At 44.1% G+C, this 15849-nt stretch overlaps 1 protein-coding gene across 2 annotated transcripts in view; it reads left to right on the top strand.

Moving 5' to 3' along the window:
- The first annotated feature begins 278 nt into the window (after positions 1-278).
- Positions 279-15849, top strand: part of LOC138961909 (ribosomal protein S6 kinase 2 alpha-like) — a 31432-nt gene continuing 15861 nt past the window's right edge. For both annotated transcript variants that reach the window (XM_070333580.1, XM_070333581.1), the window contains exons 1-9: positions 279-440; positions 2204-2239; positions 4587-4703; positions 6090-6171; positions 7369-7449; positions 12447-12526; positions 13622-13728; positions 14046-14226; positions 15607-15677. In XM_070333580.1, coding sequence (XP_070189681.1) covers positions 381-440; positions 2204-2239; positions 4587-4703; positions 6090-6171; positions 7369-7449; positions 12447-12526; positions 13622-13728; positions 14046-14226; positions 15607-15677 — 815 coding nt within the window. In that variant the 5' untranslated portion in view covers positions 279-380. The remainder of the gene's footprint in view (positions 441-2203; positions 2240-4586; positions 4704-6089; positions 6172-7368; positions 7450-12446; positions 12527-13621; positions 13729-14045; positions 14227-15606; positions 15678-15849) is intronic.

Here is a 15849-nt window from a genome sequence, read left to right on the forward strand (position 1 = left end):
TGCCTCGCTTTCACCTGGCAAGCCACACTGCAGCCTAACAACTTGTTCGCACGCCCACGCACTCCATCAATGATCAATGCAGCACGAGTGTGTATTTGTACGGAGCGCGGAGTTCATTCAATAATCCACGAGACGCAGTGCCTTACCCGACAAGAGTTTGTCACGAGGTGCACTGCGTCGCGTCTCCTGCAGGGGGGGTTGTGGAATGCTGCTTGGCGCGGGAAAGCACGCCAGGAATTTTTGGCGAGCTATTTTACGTCACAGGAAGTGAGACACGAGCCTCTCATTCGCCTCAAGTCGCCATCTTGTATCACGGAGGCTTCGGGTTTAGGAACTAAACCTCACGGAAACCTGTCAAAATTCCGCTCTTTTCTCCAAACATGCCTCTGGCACAGCTCGCAGACCCATGGCAGCGCATGGAAATGGCCAAGGAATCGGAGGTAAGGCGGACTATCGTCTGCTTCCTTATGGACTACATTCGATGCGGAAATGTCGCTAGGACTCAGCAAGTGTCTGTGCAAGTGTCCGAAGTCTGGGTTGCTAATGTGACTACCGGCTACAGGTCTGCGGGAGAACGCAAAACAAAAACAAACATTCGTGAAATTACGGCTCTCTTCAACTTACGACAACGCTCTCTTATGTTAGCATGTTGTGCGGGCAAGCAAAGTAATTGATTTGGAGCAAAAGTTTTTGGAACTGCGATTGGGATGTAAGGTCACGATTGCCCCGATTTCAACAGTTGCTAAAAAAAATAAATAAAAAAAAATAATGTAAATGTTGCAAGTCACAGTGTAACCTTTGTGCTGTTGTAGTTCCTTTTGGCGTTTGCCTTCATATTGAAAGTTGACACGAAGCCTTCACTGCAGCTTCCTCAATCGTTTCCGTCAAATCAGTTGTATCCCTTGTTGGGAACTGAAAATGAAATGTGACTCGCTCGAGTCACTGACTGACTGTGAAGCAAGTGAGAAATCACTGAGTTTAATTCGACACACTTGACAGCAAGAGGCCTCTTCCTTAGCCTTTATAGAGTGGCTTATATGTACATACAAATCATAACCAGACCAACACTGTTTTGTTGTTGTGTTCTCCCTGAAACGTTTTTTTTGGCATAGTCCTGAAATTAACCCCGTGAAAGTGATGTCCCATACTAAAAGAAGAGAGCTCTATCATTTGAGATTCACTCAGGGTAACAGTAAACTCGCACTGGCTTAAATCATCACTGGGCAAAGAGTACCATTGAGTATGATTGACAGGGCATTGCAAATGTACTGGAGCTGTTAAAGTGTTAGAATTCCTCTCAGTCTCATAAGATCTTTCAAACGTGGTCTTACTCCACTAAATAAAGAATTGTCATTGCCCGCTTAGCATTCATTGCCAAGAAACCTGTTGTGAACTACAAACTGTTGTCAGTCGTACATGAGTGGACACATTCTGAGTGACACTGACAGCAGAAACATATTTTGCTGATTGAGTCACACACTTTTGAAAGTTTGCCCAAGCAGATGTTTAATTGTTGTCTTGTTCAGGCCTGGGAATGATACACCTTTTGTCGTATTTACGACGAAGTCCTTTTTTAATTGTGTAAGAAAAGAGCCTCCGTGTGCCCTTAAAAATGCTTAAAACGCAAAATGTTCCCGTCAGTACGCCCAAACCACTTTCACTCATTCCCAGGCCTGCTTGTTGTGTGAGGCTGTGACAACTGAAATGGAATGTTTCTTTCTTCACTACTGCAGGATTTGTATTGCCGAGAGACATGTTGTAATGCATTACAATGACACCCGCTATTTGGGGGGGGGGGGGGGGGGGGGGGGGTACATTTGTGATTGTGTTGGTTATAAATCATGTGTGTTTGTGATGTTGTTAGTTGTAAATGTGTGTTTGTGGTGGTGTTGTTAGTTATACTTATAGATGTGTGGGTCTGTGATGTTGTTAATGTTAGTTATAAATGTGTGTGGGTCTGTGATGTTGTTAGTTATGAATGTGTGTTTGTGTGATGTTCTTAGTTATAAATGTGTGCGTCTGTGCTGTTTTTAGTTATAATAAATGTCTGTGATGTGGGTAGTTATAAATGTGTGTGATGTTGTTAGTTATAAATGTGTGTGTCTGGGATGTTGTTAGTTATAGATGTGTTTGTCTGTGGTGTTGTTAGTTATAGATGTGTTTGTCTGTGGTGTTGACTTATAGATGTGTTTGTGTGTTTCAGGCGGGCAGCACAGAGGATATGCTGGTAGATGACCAGGTGAGTCTTTAAACAGCACTTTAATGGCATAAACTGAGCAGTAAATTACAACAATGTTGAGAAATATGAATTATGATGTAGATATATTATAATTTTTATAATATAAATTATAATGAAATAAAGTAAAATATATTTTATTTTTCAGATCAATTCAACTTAAACATTGTGGAAGACCTGTCATAGTGTCAAACAATTGTTCATTGTTATTGTTACCTTGATATTTTTATGACCAGATGTTTAAACTCATTTTACTAAATTACTGATGGTGATAACTGAATGTATTCCTGTTTTAACTAAACTACTCTCCGACCCCAACCCCAATCAGCTAGCTAGTACAGTCTAACCTGCCCTAGCGACCACCTCTTGAGAATGACCACTTGCCCAAAACGACCACCTCAAGTTCCACTGTACTGTAGCTGCACAGATGTGGCAGGGATGGTATTAACTAGTAAATTTCCGGTGCTTGTAAATTTTATATAAAATGCAGTGCCGTTCCCTAACTAAAAGAACAATAGGTATACAGGGATGCAAAATAGCCGCCAAACGGCGAAAAAATAGCCGTTTTTACTTTTTGAAATCGCCGTTTTTCATGCACAATCGCCGAAAAAAAAGAAGAGGAAAAGTGTAAACCGAGCATGCCTCTCGGTGTTTATTCTCAAGCGGGCGAATCCGAAAGCCGTATTCTTAAACGGGCGAAGCTGTAAACCGTTTGTCATTTCCAAACACGTGAGCGCGGGCGCGTTAACTTGTGCCTTCCCGAAAAATGGATTCGTGCATGAAGTTCGTTGAACGCGGGTTTGAAAAGAAAATCAAGGAAAACGCAAAGAACGAGTGGAAATGGGAGTGGTTGGACAGAAACGTCAACGAGCAAAGAGTAGGCGATGTCATCCGCAAAATTGAAAAAGCCGGAAACGCATTTTGTGTGGCGTGTTCAAAACCAGTGGTGTATGGCAGCCGCGGCTTTGTGGCATGACTGCTAAGACACAACCATTTTTTTAATTGTCTGTCAGAGACAAAGTTTTAAAGTTTCAAATACATCCAAAGCAAAGGGATTTTTACAGTTGCCATTACAGGCTTTGTGACTTGCCAATGCCTTCTTGTCAGTGCCATGGATTGATACAGCTTGCAGAAACGAGTGAGTCAACATATCTCTGTCTCCCTGTCCCTCTCTCTCCAAGTAATGTCATGTGGCTGCTTTGTACAAGTATATGATTGTCCATATTTTCAATGATCAGTAGACAGAACACTCCAGTCTAATGACTGTTCATTTGGTACAAATATTAGTGGTACTAAACTCTATAGTCTATAAGCAGTAATTTTTCTAAAGTAAATTTAGTAAAACAGTAAGTATTGTACATTATTTTAGACACTGAATATAAGGTTTTTTTTAGGGTAATATTGCCGTTTATGCATGTTTTTGGTCATTAATTTGTTCATAATGCTTCAGCTTCAGGGGGCGTTGCCCCTGGACCCCACTGGGGGCCTTCAGCGGCCCCCAGACCCCCGCCACTTTTCCTCTTTTTTTTTTTTTTTTTTTTTGCATCCCTGGTATAAGGTCAGTTGGAACAGGACTGAATACATATACTGTGGGTTCAAATTTCCTCAATACAAAACAAAAAAGTTCAGTCTGAAGGGCAGACAACCATCCTGGGGTCAGAACAATGCATTAGATGCAGACAGTATATTGGGACAGGTATTGGTAATACCCTGAAGATAATTATGGTGTGATACATTGACTCCAACAAGCCACCATTGGGTTTGTCTCGTCAAAGTATCGAAATACGATCATGATAATCAGAGATGAGAGATCATGCGTGTTTTCCAAGCCCTGAGACTTTTCGATGTGAACTTGGGATCTTTTTCATGCGTATGTGTGCACATGGGGGTGTTCCGACACCGAAGAGAGTCTGCACAAAGTTGACTCCAAGAAATAAATCTCTTGCCGAACATGGGGATCGAACCCACGTTGATAGCGACCAACTGGCTACAAACCCAGTGCGCTACCAACTGAGCTACGACCCCCGCCTTCATCAGATTTAAAGAGTATGTGTCAGTGAGGGAAGAACAACACAAATAGGATAATGCAGCACAGCATTGTTCTCAGCCTTTTGGCTTTAGTCACTGATGCATATGTTTTTGACCTGTTTTGATTGTTCTGGCTGGTAGACCACCTCATAGTTTTGACAAGCAGAAAATCTTGAACTTTTTCGTATCCAGGACATTTGGACCTATACATGTTAAATCCAGGTCCTGGTGAACTATTGTCCTTGAACTGTGGGCACTACGCTGACACTGAAAGCAGTGAAGGGTAACTTGTGACGTGACATTTGCTGTTGTGATGTTTCAGGGCGATGACTCGACCAATGAGGTGGAGATCACCAACCTGGCCAACAAGCTCGGGGAGAAGGCCGACCCCTCGCAGTTTGAGCTGCTCAAGGTGCTGGGCCAGGGCTCCTTCGGCAAGGTACAGTACGCTGATCCACACACTTGCTCAAGTTGCTGTGCTCTCTCTCTTTATACGCCTGCTCACCAATACCATACTGTGTGTGACATTGACTACATGCACACTTTGGCAAGGTATACTACTCTGCTCCACACTCTCACTGCTCTCTCTCTCTCTCTCTCTCTCTCTCTCTCTCTCTCTCTCTCTCTCTCTATTTATACACCTGCTTACCAATACCAGGGATGGCCAAATCTCAAAATTTTAACTCGCCAGACGGATGAGTAACTTTCAGAAAGTCACTAGCCTGCCAGAAATTTTGCTGGCCCAGTACATACCACACAACTATTTATGACTGTTATATATTTCTTCACACAATTAAAACAGCAGTGACACGCACAGGAGCCTAATTTTTGTTTCACTAGAACACGGCCATGATGTTGCAGACGACAGAAGTTCCTGCAGTGTTTATGTGGCTTTAAAACTTGATAGTAGTTAGGCCAACAACAAAAAATAGTCTGTTTACGGTATCCCGACCGACCCTATTTTTTCGCCCGACCCTAGACATTTTTTTGGCATTTGGGAAAAAAAAATTAAAAACATAAAAAGTGTTTTTTTGGCAAAATAACTTAAAAATATGTTTTTATGGGGGGGGGGGGGGGGGGGGAAATCCCGACCTACCGACCCTATTTTTTTTGCCTTTGACTAGAATTTTCACTGGCCAGCCGAGCGAGCTGCCAGGCGGTTTCTACTAAGCGAAAGTTGAAGACAATAAGAAAGCATGATAAGCTTTGTCATGTAAGACTCCTGCAGTTGCTTGCTTGTGGTCTCACACAGCCTGTGGTCTTGTACAAAACAGACTATGGTCTTATACCAAACAGACTATGGTCTCGGGCAAGTAGTGATGATGGGTGTGTGCTTGCTTGTGGTCTCACACAGGCTATTGTCTCGCACAAAACAGACTATGGCCTTGGTCAGACAGTGGTGATGTGTGTGTGCTTGTTGTGGTCTTACACAAGCCTGTGGCCTTGAACAAAACAGACTATGTTCTCGTACAAAACAGACTATGGTCTCGGTCAGACAGTGATGGTGTATGTGTGCTTGCTTGTGGTCTCACACAGCCTATGGTCTTACACCAAACAGACTATGGTCTCACACAAAACAGACTATGGTCTTAGGCAGATCGTGATAATGTGCGTGTGTTTGCTTGTGGTCTCACATGGCCTATGGTCTCGTACCAAACGGACTATGGACTCATACAGAACAGACTATGGTCTCAAACCAATCAGACTATGGTCTCACACAGCCTATGGTCTCATACAGAACAGACTATGGTCTCATACAAAATGGACTATGGTGTAGGGCAGACAGTGATGATGTGCAGACAGTGATGGTGTTTTGGTCTTGCAGGTGTTCCTGGTGCGTAAGATCACGGCAGAAGACGCCGGCACCCTCTACGCCATGAAGGTGCTCAAGAAAGCCACTCTCAAAGGTCAGTCGGCATGCTCATGTTAATCAAATTGTATGTGTGCTGAAACTGCAAGGACGAGTGTGTACACAAGGTTCATGCTCACATTTAGGTTTAAAGTAGATATGAAAACACCTGTCAAGCTGTGCCAAGCGAGTACTTCACACAGTGCAACACTGGTTTTAGATACAACTCTTTTCATAATGACTAAATGAGTCTGATTCTTAGTAACTTTGTTACATGGTAAATGCTTGAGTGAGTTAAAGCTTGAAGAGAGTTTGTGCAAGTTGCATGCATTGTTTCAGTTCAAGATTGTCTAAAAGATGAAGAAATAACAGATAACATTGACATTTTAACAGAGTTATAGATTGCAATCAGGGCTTGCCAAATCCCATTTCCCGTAACCCGGGGAAAGGTAAAAATTGGCCGGGAAGTACACATTCCCCAGGTTGCTTTCCCGCGGGAAAGACAACAATCGTATCTCTCAAAATGCACATTGGATGATTTTTGTTTACCTTAAACACGTTCCGCAAAGCCTGTCCATTCACAGATAAAAGAAAACAGTATTTGCGATGTCTGCTTCGTTGCCGAGTCTTTGGTTTTGTCGTCTGCTGTGAAACAAGAGAGTTGCTTCCCTTCCTGACAAATCGAAAATGTATTTTGATTCGCGAAATTTGATTGGTCCGTACTTGGAATTTAGCCAATGAATGAGCTGTTTACAATTATACATCCGGAAGGAGGTCAAATGTGTTGTTTGCAAGAGACACGTTTGCAAGGATTTTTATGTGATCGTCTTTCTGTTTTTTAGTGCGTCGTGTGATTGTAATGTCGTTAATAGAAAGGTTCGGATTCATGAAAACGAACAGAGGGAGTAGTGACTGTAGTGCAAAAGAAGAACCCTGCAAAAAACTGAAAAAAGATGAAGTGTACGACCGAGAGAAGCGATCGAGGCAGTTTCTCCCTTCATGGAAGGATGAGTTTTCAAGGTGATTTTTTTCGAAATGTACGGGAAACCTAAATATTTGGGGGGAAATGTAGAAATTGGATTTACATTTCCCTGGGAAATACAGAAATTTTAAAATTTGGCAAGCCCTGGCAATGGGTTGAGTTATACACACTGATTTCAGTTCAAGATTGTTCAAAGGTGGAGATGAAGAAATACCAGATAACATTGACATATTAACAGAGTGGGTTGATGCAAGTTGTACAAACTGTTTTCAGTGCGTGATCGCCAGAGAACCAAGATGGAGAGGGACATTCTGGCCGATGTCAACCACCCCTTCATTGTTCGACTTCACTATGGTAAGCCTGCAACATTGATGTCTCTACCTGGCCCTAGTTTCTGTCTTGTGTTGTAGTTTCAGCTCAGTAAGTGAGCCTGAGGCTTTCTGTGTCAACATGTGTATCTTTGTTATTTTTGATGCCCTTTTCTTTGTCACTGAATTAACTTCCTGGCTTTGTACAACTGTGTGAGTGGAGAGGAGCATTGTGGTGTGATGTTTGTGTGTTTGTATGCACATGTGAACTGAACAGAGAGATAGTTGAGCCATGAAAGGACTGTCAAAATGCATTTGTGGCGTGCTCTAGCAACAGCAGACATGTTTCACTTTCAATATTTGCTGGCTTCTTTCCATGCTGTTGTCTTTGGTGTTGTGGTTTTTCTGCGATTGAAGCTTTGGATAATAGAATTTATGTTAATTGTTATGGTATGTTATTTTTTTGATAACCTCCCCCGTGCAAAAAACCCATCTCACTTACCACCCACACCCCCTCCCCCATATGTACTGTTGAGTCAAGTTGTGGGGGAGGAAGGAAGAAGTGATTGTTTGCTGCTAGACAATGAAGAGGCCCCAACACACCCACACCTCCCCCCCCTCACACCCACACCCACACACAACCCAACCCCCCCCCCCCCCCCCCCCCCCCCCCCCCATATGTACGGTTGAGTCAAGTTGTGGGGGAGGCCAGGAAGGAGTAAGTGATTGTTTGCTGCCGGACAATGAAGCTCCCCCAAGGCATTCCTCCCGCTAAGTCTGGTATTGATTTGTTCAGCGCCAACAGACAACCGTTCAGCTAAGCAGAAAATGAAGTTGACAGCAAACCTTTAGTGGCTGGCCTTTGTGGGGAGGAGGATGAAAGGAAATTGAAACACTTGATCTCTTTACCTTGTTACTGCAGACAAGGACACTTGCTTTGATGGGCTCTAAAATCTGTAGAGCAGATTTGATTTTTGAACGTCTGTTTTGATGGATTGAGAGAGGCAGACTCGTTGTCTCTACCTTATTACTGCTGTAGTAACCCTTGTTGCCGGGTTGTATAAGGAAAACTTGATCTCTAGTTACTGCTGTAGTAACACTTGTTGCTGGGTTGTATATCACTATATGACAGACTTGGTCTCTAGTTACTGCTGTAGTAACACTTGTTGCTGGGTTGTATAAGACAGACTTGGTCTCTAGTTACTGCTGTAGGAACACTTGTTGCTGGGTTGTATAAGACAGACTTGTTCTCTAGTTACTGCTGTAGTAACACTTGTTGCTGGGTTGTATATGACAGACTTGGTCTCTAGTTACTGCTGTAGTAACACTTGTTGCTGGGTTGTATAAGACAGACTTGGTCTCTAGTTACTGCTGTAGGAACACTTGTTGCCGGGTTGTATAAGACAGACTTGGTCTCTAGTTACTGCTGTAGTAACACTTGTTGCTGGATTGTATAAGACAGACTTGATCTCTAGTTACTGCTGTAGTAACACTTGTTGCTGGGTTGTATAAGACAGACTTGGTCTCTAGTTACTGCTGTAGGAACACTTGTTGCCGGGTTGTATAAGACAGACTTGGTCTCTAGTTACTGCTGTAGTAACACTTGTTGCTGGGTTGTATAAGACAGACTTGATCTCTAGTTGAGTCACTTGAGAAAAAGTGACTCTATGTAATCGGTCAGTGTTAGTCTGTCCGGCCGGCCGTCCGGCCGGCCGTCCGGCCGGCCGTCCGTAGACACCACCTTAACGTTGGACTTTTCTCGGAAACTATCAAAGCGATCCGGCTCATATTTTGTTTAGTCGTGACCTCCAATGACCTCTACACTTTAACGATGGTTTCGTTGACCTTTGACCTTTTTCAAGGTCACAGGTCAGCGTCAAAGGAAAAATTAGACATTTTATATCTTTGACAAAGTTCATCGGATGTGATTGAAACTTTGTAGGATTATTCTTTACATCAAAGTATTTACATCTGTAGCCTTTTACGAACGTTATCAGAAAAACAAGGGAGATAACTAGCCTTTTCTGTTCGGCAACACACAACTTAACGTTGGGCTTTTCTCGGAAACTATAAAAGTGACCGGGCTCAAATTTTATGTGAACGTGACTCCCAGTGACCTCTACACTTTGACGTCTGCTTTGGTGACCTTTGACCTTTTTCAAGGTCACAGGTATGTCTTGAAGGAAAAAAATTGAAATATCATATCTCTGAAACTATTCATCGGATTTGATTCAAACTTTATAGGATTATTCTTTACATCAAATTATTTACATCTGTATTGTGTTGTGAATAGCAATTTCTTCCTGTCCATCTGATGCCTCATATAATATTCAGAACTGCGAAAGTGACTCGATCGAGCGTTTGCTCTTCTTGTTACTGCTGTAGTAACACTTGTTGCTGGGTTGTATAAGACAGACTTGGTCTCTAGTTACTGCTGTAGTAACACTTGTTGCTGGGTTGTATAAGACAGACTTGATCTCTAGTTACTGCTGTAGGAACACTTGTTGCCGGGTTGTATAAGACAGACTTGGTCTCTAGTTACTGCTGTAGTAACACTTGTTGCTGGGTTGTATAAGACAGACTTGATCTCTAGTTACTGCTGTAGTAACACTTGTTGCTGGGTTGTATAAGACAGACTTGGTCTCCAGTTACTGCTGTAGGAACACTTGTTGCCGGGTTGTATAAGACAGACTTGGTCTCTGGTAACTGCTGTAGTAACACTTGTTGCTGGGTTGTATAAGAGTTAAGACAGACTTGATCTCTAGTTACTGCTGTGGGAACACTTGTTGCCGGGTTGTATAAGACAGACTTGGTCTCTAGTTACTGCTGTAGTAACACTTGTTGCTAGGTTGTATAAGACAGACTTGATCTCTAGTTACTGCTGTAGTAACACTTGTTGCTGGGTTGTATATGACAGACTTGGTCTCTAGTTACTGCTGTAGTAACACTTGTTGATGGGTTGTATAAGATAGACTTGGTCTATAGTTACTGCTGTAGGAACACTTGTTGCCGGGTTGTATAAGACAGACTTGGTCTCTAGTCACTGCTGTAGTAACACTTGTTGCTGGGTTGTATAAGACAGACTTGGTCTCTAGTTACTGCTGTAGTAACACTTGTTGCCGGGTTGTATAAGACAGACTTGGTCTCTAGTTACTGCTGTAGTAACACTTGTTGCTGGGTTGTATGAGACAGACTCGATCTCTAGTTACTGCTGTAGGAACACTTGTTGCTGAGTGTATAAGACACACTTAATCTCTAGTTACTGATGTACGAATGCTTGTGGCTAGATTGTATAAGGAAGACTTGATTCTGTGTTAATGCTGTTGGAACACTTGTTTCCGGGTTGTATAAGGAATACTTGATGTCTTGTTACTGCTGCAGTAAAGTTTGTTGCTGGGTTGTATAAGAAAGACTTGATCTCAAGTTACTGTTCTAGGAAGACTTGTTGCCGGGTTCTGGTAGGGATGGGCAGTGCTTCAGACAATATCATAAGAACGTGCAGAGCCGTCGAGTGTAACTAATATTGTAAGAAATTGATAAAAGCTTTGTCATAGCAGCTGCAAAAGTCACATCCACTCCTATAAATCAAATGTGTAGGGAGGCTCTCAAATTAACCTTGGGCTAATGCTGAAGACATATGTCGGTATGAGTGTTCTGTCAATGAAGGCAACGCTGTAGTTGTCTGAATCATTAACTGAAAGGGTGATAACACGAACACTCATGAACGAATTGGTCTTGCAACAAGCTTGGCTAATTTGCGCTGTTGAGGTGCACAGTATTTTCTCAAAACACTTGGACATGATGCTAAAAGCGAGCGGTTGTTAACTGCTATCACATCTGGTCAGGGTGGCGGTTGCTGGTTCTGACTTTCTCCCAAGTCTTACTCGGTAATGGTGGAATTGTATTTTCACACTGCACCAGTTTGCATGGGGATTGTTGTCACAGTGCAGTCAGTCTCTGTGTGAATAGAGGCGATAACGTACTGCCAACTCGACTGCTGTTGTTGCTGGTTCTTCCTTTCACCCTCGTCTCATTAACGGTGCTAAATTTGAATTGTATTTTCACACTAGGCCAGTTTACAGGAGGTTTGTTGTCACGGTGCAGTCAGTCTCTGTGTGAATAGAGGCGATAACTTACTGCCAGTTCCACACCGTTCTCCACACTGCGTCCAGTTCACTGGATTGCTTCCCCCTGCTTGATTGATCCCCGCCTTTTTTCTCCTTGGGGAAATTGTTTCCCCGCTTCAGACAATTGGGTGTGCAGTCCAGGGGGACCACCTCCCTTGATTGGTTGCTGTGAACTAGTGGTACTTGATGACTGGTGCTCAAATAGTGGGACTTGATGACCGGTGCTCAAATAGTGGGAAATCGTCAGCTTGCATGTCACTTGCACTTTACTTTCACAGTTTTCATCAGTCGGCCAAATGGAAACAAGATGAAAGCACAGCAGTTTGGGTAAAGGAAAGATGAAGAAGGAACTGATAAGAGTATGGTGTGTTGTCGAGTGTTCCCCTCTGCAGTCATGCTTCCTACTGTATACCTCCCAAAACTAGGGTGGGGGGGGGGGGTCTTATGAGGGGGGTTCCACTTTAGCTTGTTGATATCAGCTGTGTGTGTTGTGGAGAGTTGTGTAACTGTAAGGCTGCCATTCAACTGGGCAAGAGCTCTTGTATTTTATGTTAGCTGCTTCCTTGTGGGTAGTGCACCCGGCACTTTTCACTTATCAACTATGAGAGAGAGTGTGATCGTTGTGTGTGTAATACATTTCCTGTGTACGCTTTCAAGGACGAGGTGTCCTGAATGAGTGCTTTGTAGCTGCAGGTTCTGAGCTTGTTGTGTTTCGTTAGTCACCATGAACAACATATTGTGCCGTGTTCCTTGTGGAATGCAGTGTACTTTGTAGGACACAAGAACATGAGATAGCTGGGGGGTGGGGATATGGGGTGGTTCCTTGCTTGAATGAGGTACACAACTGATACATAAAGTTGTGTCAAACGCTTTGTTGAAAAGACCATGCTGACTGTCTTGTTGGTGTGATGTGCAGCATTTCAGACGGAGGGCAAGTTGTACCTGATCCTGGAGTTCCTGAGGGGTGGTGATCTCTTCACTCGTCTTTCCAAGGAGGTGAGTGGTCACTCATAGTTACTTATATTTTCTCACTATTCCTATGGTGGTGGTGGGGGGGGGGGGGGTGGTTAAGTCAAGGGGTGGTGATCTCTTCACTCGTCTTTCCAAGGAGGTGAGTGGTCAGTCTTATTTGTTCTGTTAGAGGGTAGAAGTTGTCAAGCGTTGTGAGTATTAATGGGTCTCTGAAGCCATGAGCTAAGCCCTCCATCTGGTGACGAGCCATTGTGTGGGTCAGAATCGGAAAGTAGGGGGGGGGGGGGGGGGGGTGAGGTGAGTAGATTTTACGAGGGATGTGTGTGAAAGTCTGTCCGGCCAACACACTCCACAACAGTAACGGGGGGGGGGGGGGGGGGGGGGGGGGGGTCTCAAGACAGCTGTCCCATCAATTGACAGCAGCTGTGTGAGGGGTGCCTGGTGTGTGTCCAACACAGGGTGTGCCAGCACTGTGACAGGCTGCATGGTAATGAATGCACCGCCCTGAATGCACCGCCCTTTGTTGACCAAGGCTTACACACCCCCCTGGGTGCCTTGACCCTGTCACAGGGCACCATGGCCATTGTTTCTGGGCTGTGGCTGCACGGCAGGGGTTCAGGGCTGGACTGTGCACAGCTATGCTGCCATTGTGCAATGGTAAAGATGCAGTCCTTGTCCAGCTATTTGTTTAAAGAGATTAACTGCTGTGTATGAAGCTTGAACAGCATGAACAATTTCTGCAGTTTACAGCACTTGCAGATATTTTTTGCTGACAGGTTGAGTGAGAAGGAGAGCGGGTTCAAAAATTTCCAATGATCAGATGAACACACACACACCACACACACACCACACACACACACACACACACACAGACACACACACAAACACACACACACACACACACACACACACACACACAGCTGTTTCACCCAGTCTGTGAGTTACACTATCAAAAGGACATCAAGCGTCATTGTTGTTTGGTAATGTTGCGTGACTTTTAAACATGTTGTAGTGCTGACTGTCTGGGCATTTACTGTCATTGCTGTGTACTAATATTGCGTGACCTGTAGCCATGTTGTACATGTAGTGCTGACTGTTGTGTGTGTGTGTGTGTTACAGGTGATGTTCACGGAGGAGGACGTCAAGTTTTACCTGGCCGAGCTGGCTCTGGCCCTCGACCACCTGCACAGTCTGGGTATCATCTACCGCGACCTCAAACCTGAAAAGTGAGTCGCCCACCTTCACTGTGAGACAGTGGTGTGAGATGTGTGATAGATTGCTGAAAGTGGATGATGTGGATACCACAGCCAGTATTACTGTACTGTGGTACCCCCCTTTTAAGACATCCAAAGGCGAGAAAATCAGGTCTTAAAAAGGAGGGAGTCTTTGAATGGGTGTAAAGTTGCTGAGGTTATGAGCAGAAAATCTTAAAAGGGAGGGTGTCTTAAATTAGGAGATCTTAACAGGGGGGTTCTGCTGTAACAGAAATAATGCCATCATGCTGAAGACTACATGTGTCTGCGTGTGTGTGTGTGTTTGACAGCATTCTGCTGGACTCTGAGGGTCACATCAAGCTGACGGACTTCGGGCTGAGCAAGGAGTCCATCTTCGACGAGAAGAAGACTTACTCATTCTGCGGCACCGTGGAGTACATGGCACCGGAGGTGGTCAACAGGAAAGGTCACAGCACCGCTGCGGACTGGTGGTCCTACGGTGTACTCATGGTCAGTATCCTGCCACACTGCTTGTTGGGCTTTGGTCATAGGGGCATAAATGTGTGTATCTGGGCAGGTATAGAGTTTTGAGACGAGCATTTGGCTTTGCCTTAGCTGCTAGGGTTGGTGTAACTTACCACTCTTCGTATTAGTCTGCCTTGTAGGTGAGGACAGATGTCCAGAACAGCGCGGTGCAGTTTCCTTGAATGAGTGTGCAGTGTTTGATATAGAACTGCCGCAACGGTGTCTGAGCTAAACGTTGGCGGGTACTGCTCACGACACAGCACTGTAAGCACTCATCCTCCCTTCACCTCTCTCGCCACCATCCGACCTACCCTTGGTCTCCTAACTATATAGCTACCGGAAGTGATGTCTCATACTGAACGGATTTTTGGCTCACGTAAGTGTAGCCTATGCGATCGTAACTTTGTCTGTCTGTGCGTGCGTGCGTATGTGCGTGCGTGCGTGTGTATGTCTGTGGTAGAAACTCTAACATTTGAAGACGTCACATTACATTGACGTCACATTATGACGTAAGAGGGTTAGACATCACGCGAAGGAAGTACTGAAAGTCTCGGTCATTATTATTTTGAGCGGGCCGAGACTAGTTGGCAGTCGTGTCCCTGTAAGTAGGCTACATGCAGACAGACAGATCTAGATCTAGTGTCTCGCTTTCTTGCACAGTTTCACCTCTGCTCTTTCTGTGTGTGTGTGTGTGTGTGTGTGTGCGTGTGCGTGTGTGTGTGTGTGTGTTACTGTTTGTCGATTTCTTACGTGAGCCTTGATGGCTTCGCCTCTTGTTGAGTTTCATTCAGTGTAAGGACAAAGCTCGCGCAGCGCTAAATCTGGATGTTGCTTGTATACGACTGCTTTCTAATGTCTTTGCCGTTAGCTATCTGGGCAGATATAGTTAGTGGAAGCTCCTGTCACATGCTGACAGGAGAGTGAACATTTTGAGATTCACCAACTCTGGATGTTGCCTGCAGGTGACTGCCTTCTATCCCTACTGCATGATGTTCAAATTTGATACACACAAAACGTTATGACTTTGTATTCTCATTTTTGTGTGTAGAGCATTTGTTGTTGATTTTGTGTAGTGCATTGGTGAAGGTATGGTGTTTTAGTTTGAGATGCTGACTTTGTGTTGCTGTCTTGGTGTAGTATTTGTTGTTGATTTTGTGTGGTGCATTGGTGAAGGTATGGTGTTTTAGTTTGAGATGCTGACTTTGTGTTGCTGTCTTGGTGTAGTATTTGTTGTTGATTTTGTGTGGTGCATTGGTGAAGGTATGGTGTTTCAGTTTGAGATGCTGACTTTGTGTTGCTGTCTTGGTGTAGAGTATTTGTTGTTGATTTTGTGTGGTGTGTTGACCAAGGCGTTTGGTGTTTCAGTTTGAGATGCTGACAGGCGCCTTGCCCTTCCAGGGAGCCAACCGGAAGGAGACCATGACACAGATTCTCAAGTGAGTGCACACACCAACTTCTTGTTCGCTAACCTTTGGACAGCCTGTGCAAGTGGAAATCTGCTTGTTTTGTCTCTGTACATGCTGTGATACGGAGACAAATTCATACTGGAGATGATCTTTCTTAATGATCACACTTATAAAAATGATTTGTGCCTTTGCCTGGCATGCA

The sequence above is a fragment of the Littorina saxatilis genome, linkage group LG3 (genome assembly GCF_037325665.1).
Source record: "Littorina saxatilis isolate snail1 linkage group LG3, US_GU_Lsax_2.0, whole genome shotgun sequence".
Classification (NCBI taxonomy): Eukaryota; Metazoa; Mollusca; class Gastropoda; order Littorinimorpha; family Littorinidae; genus Littorina; species Littorina saxatilis.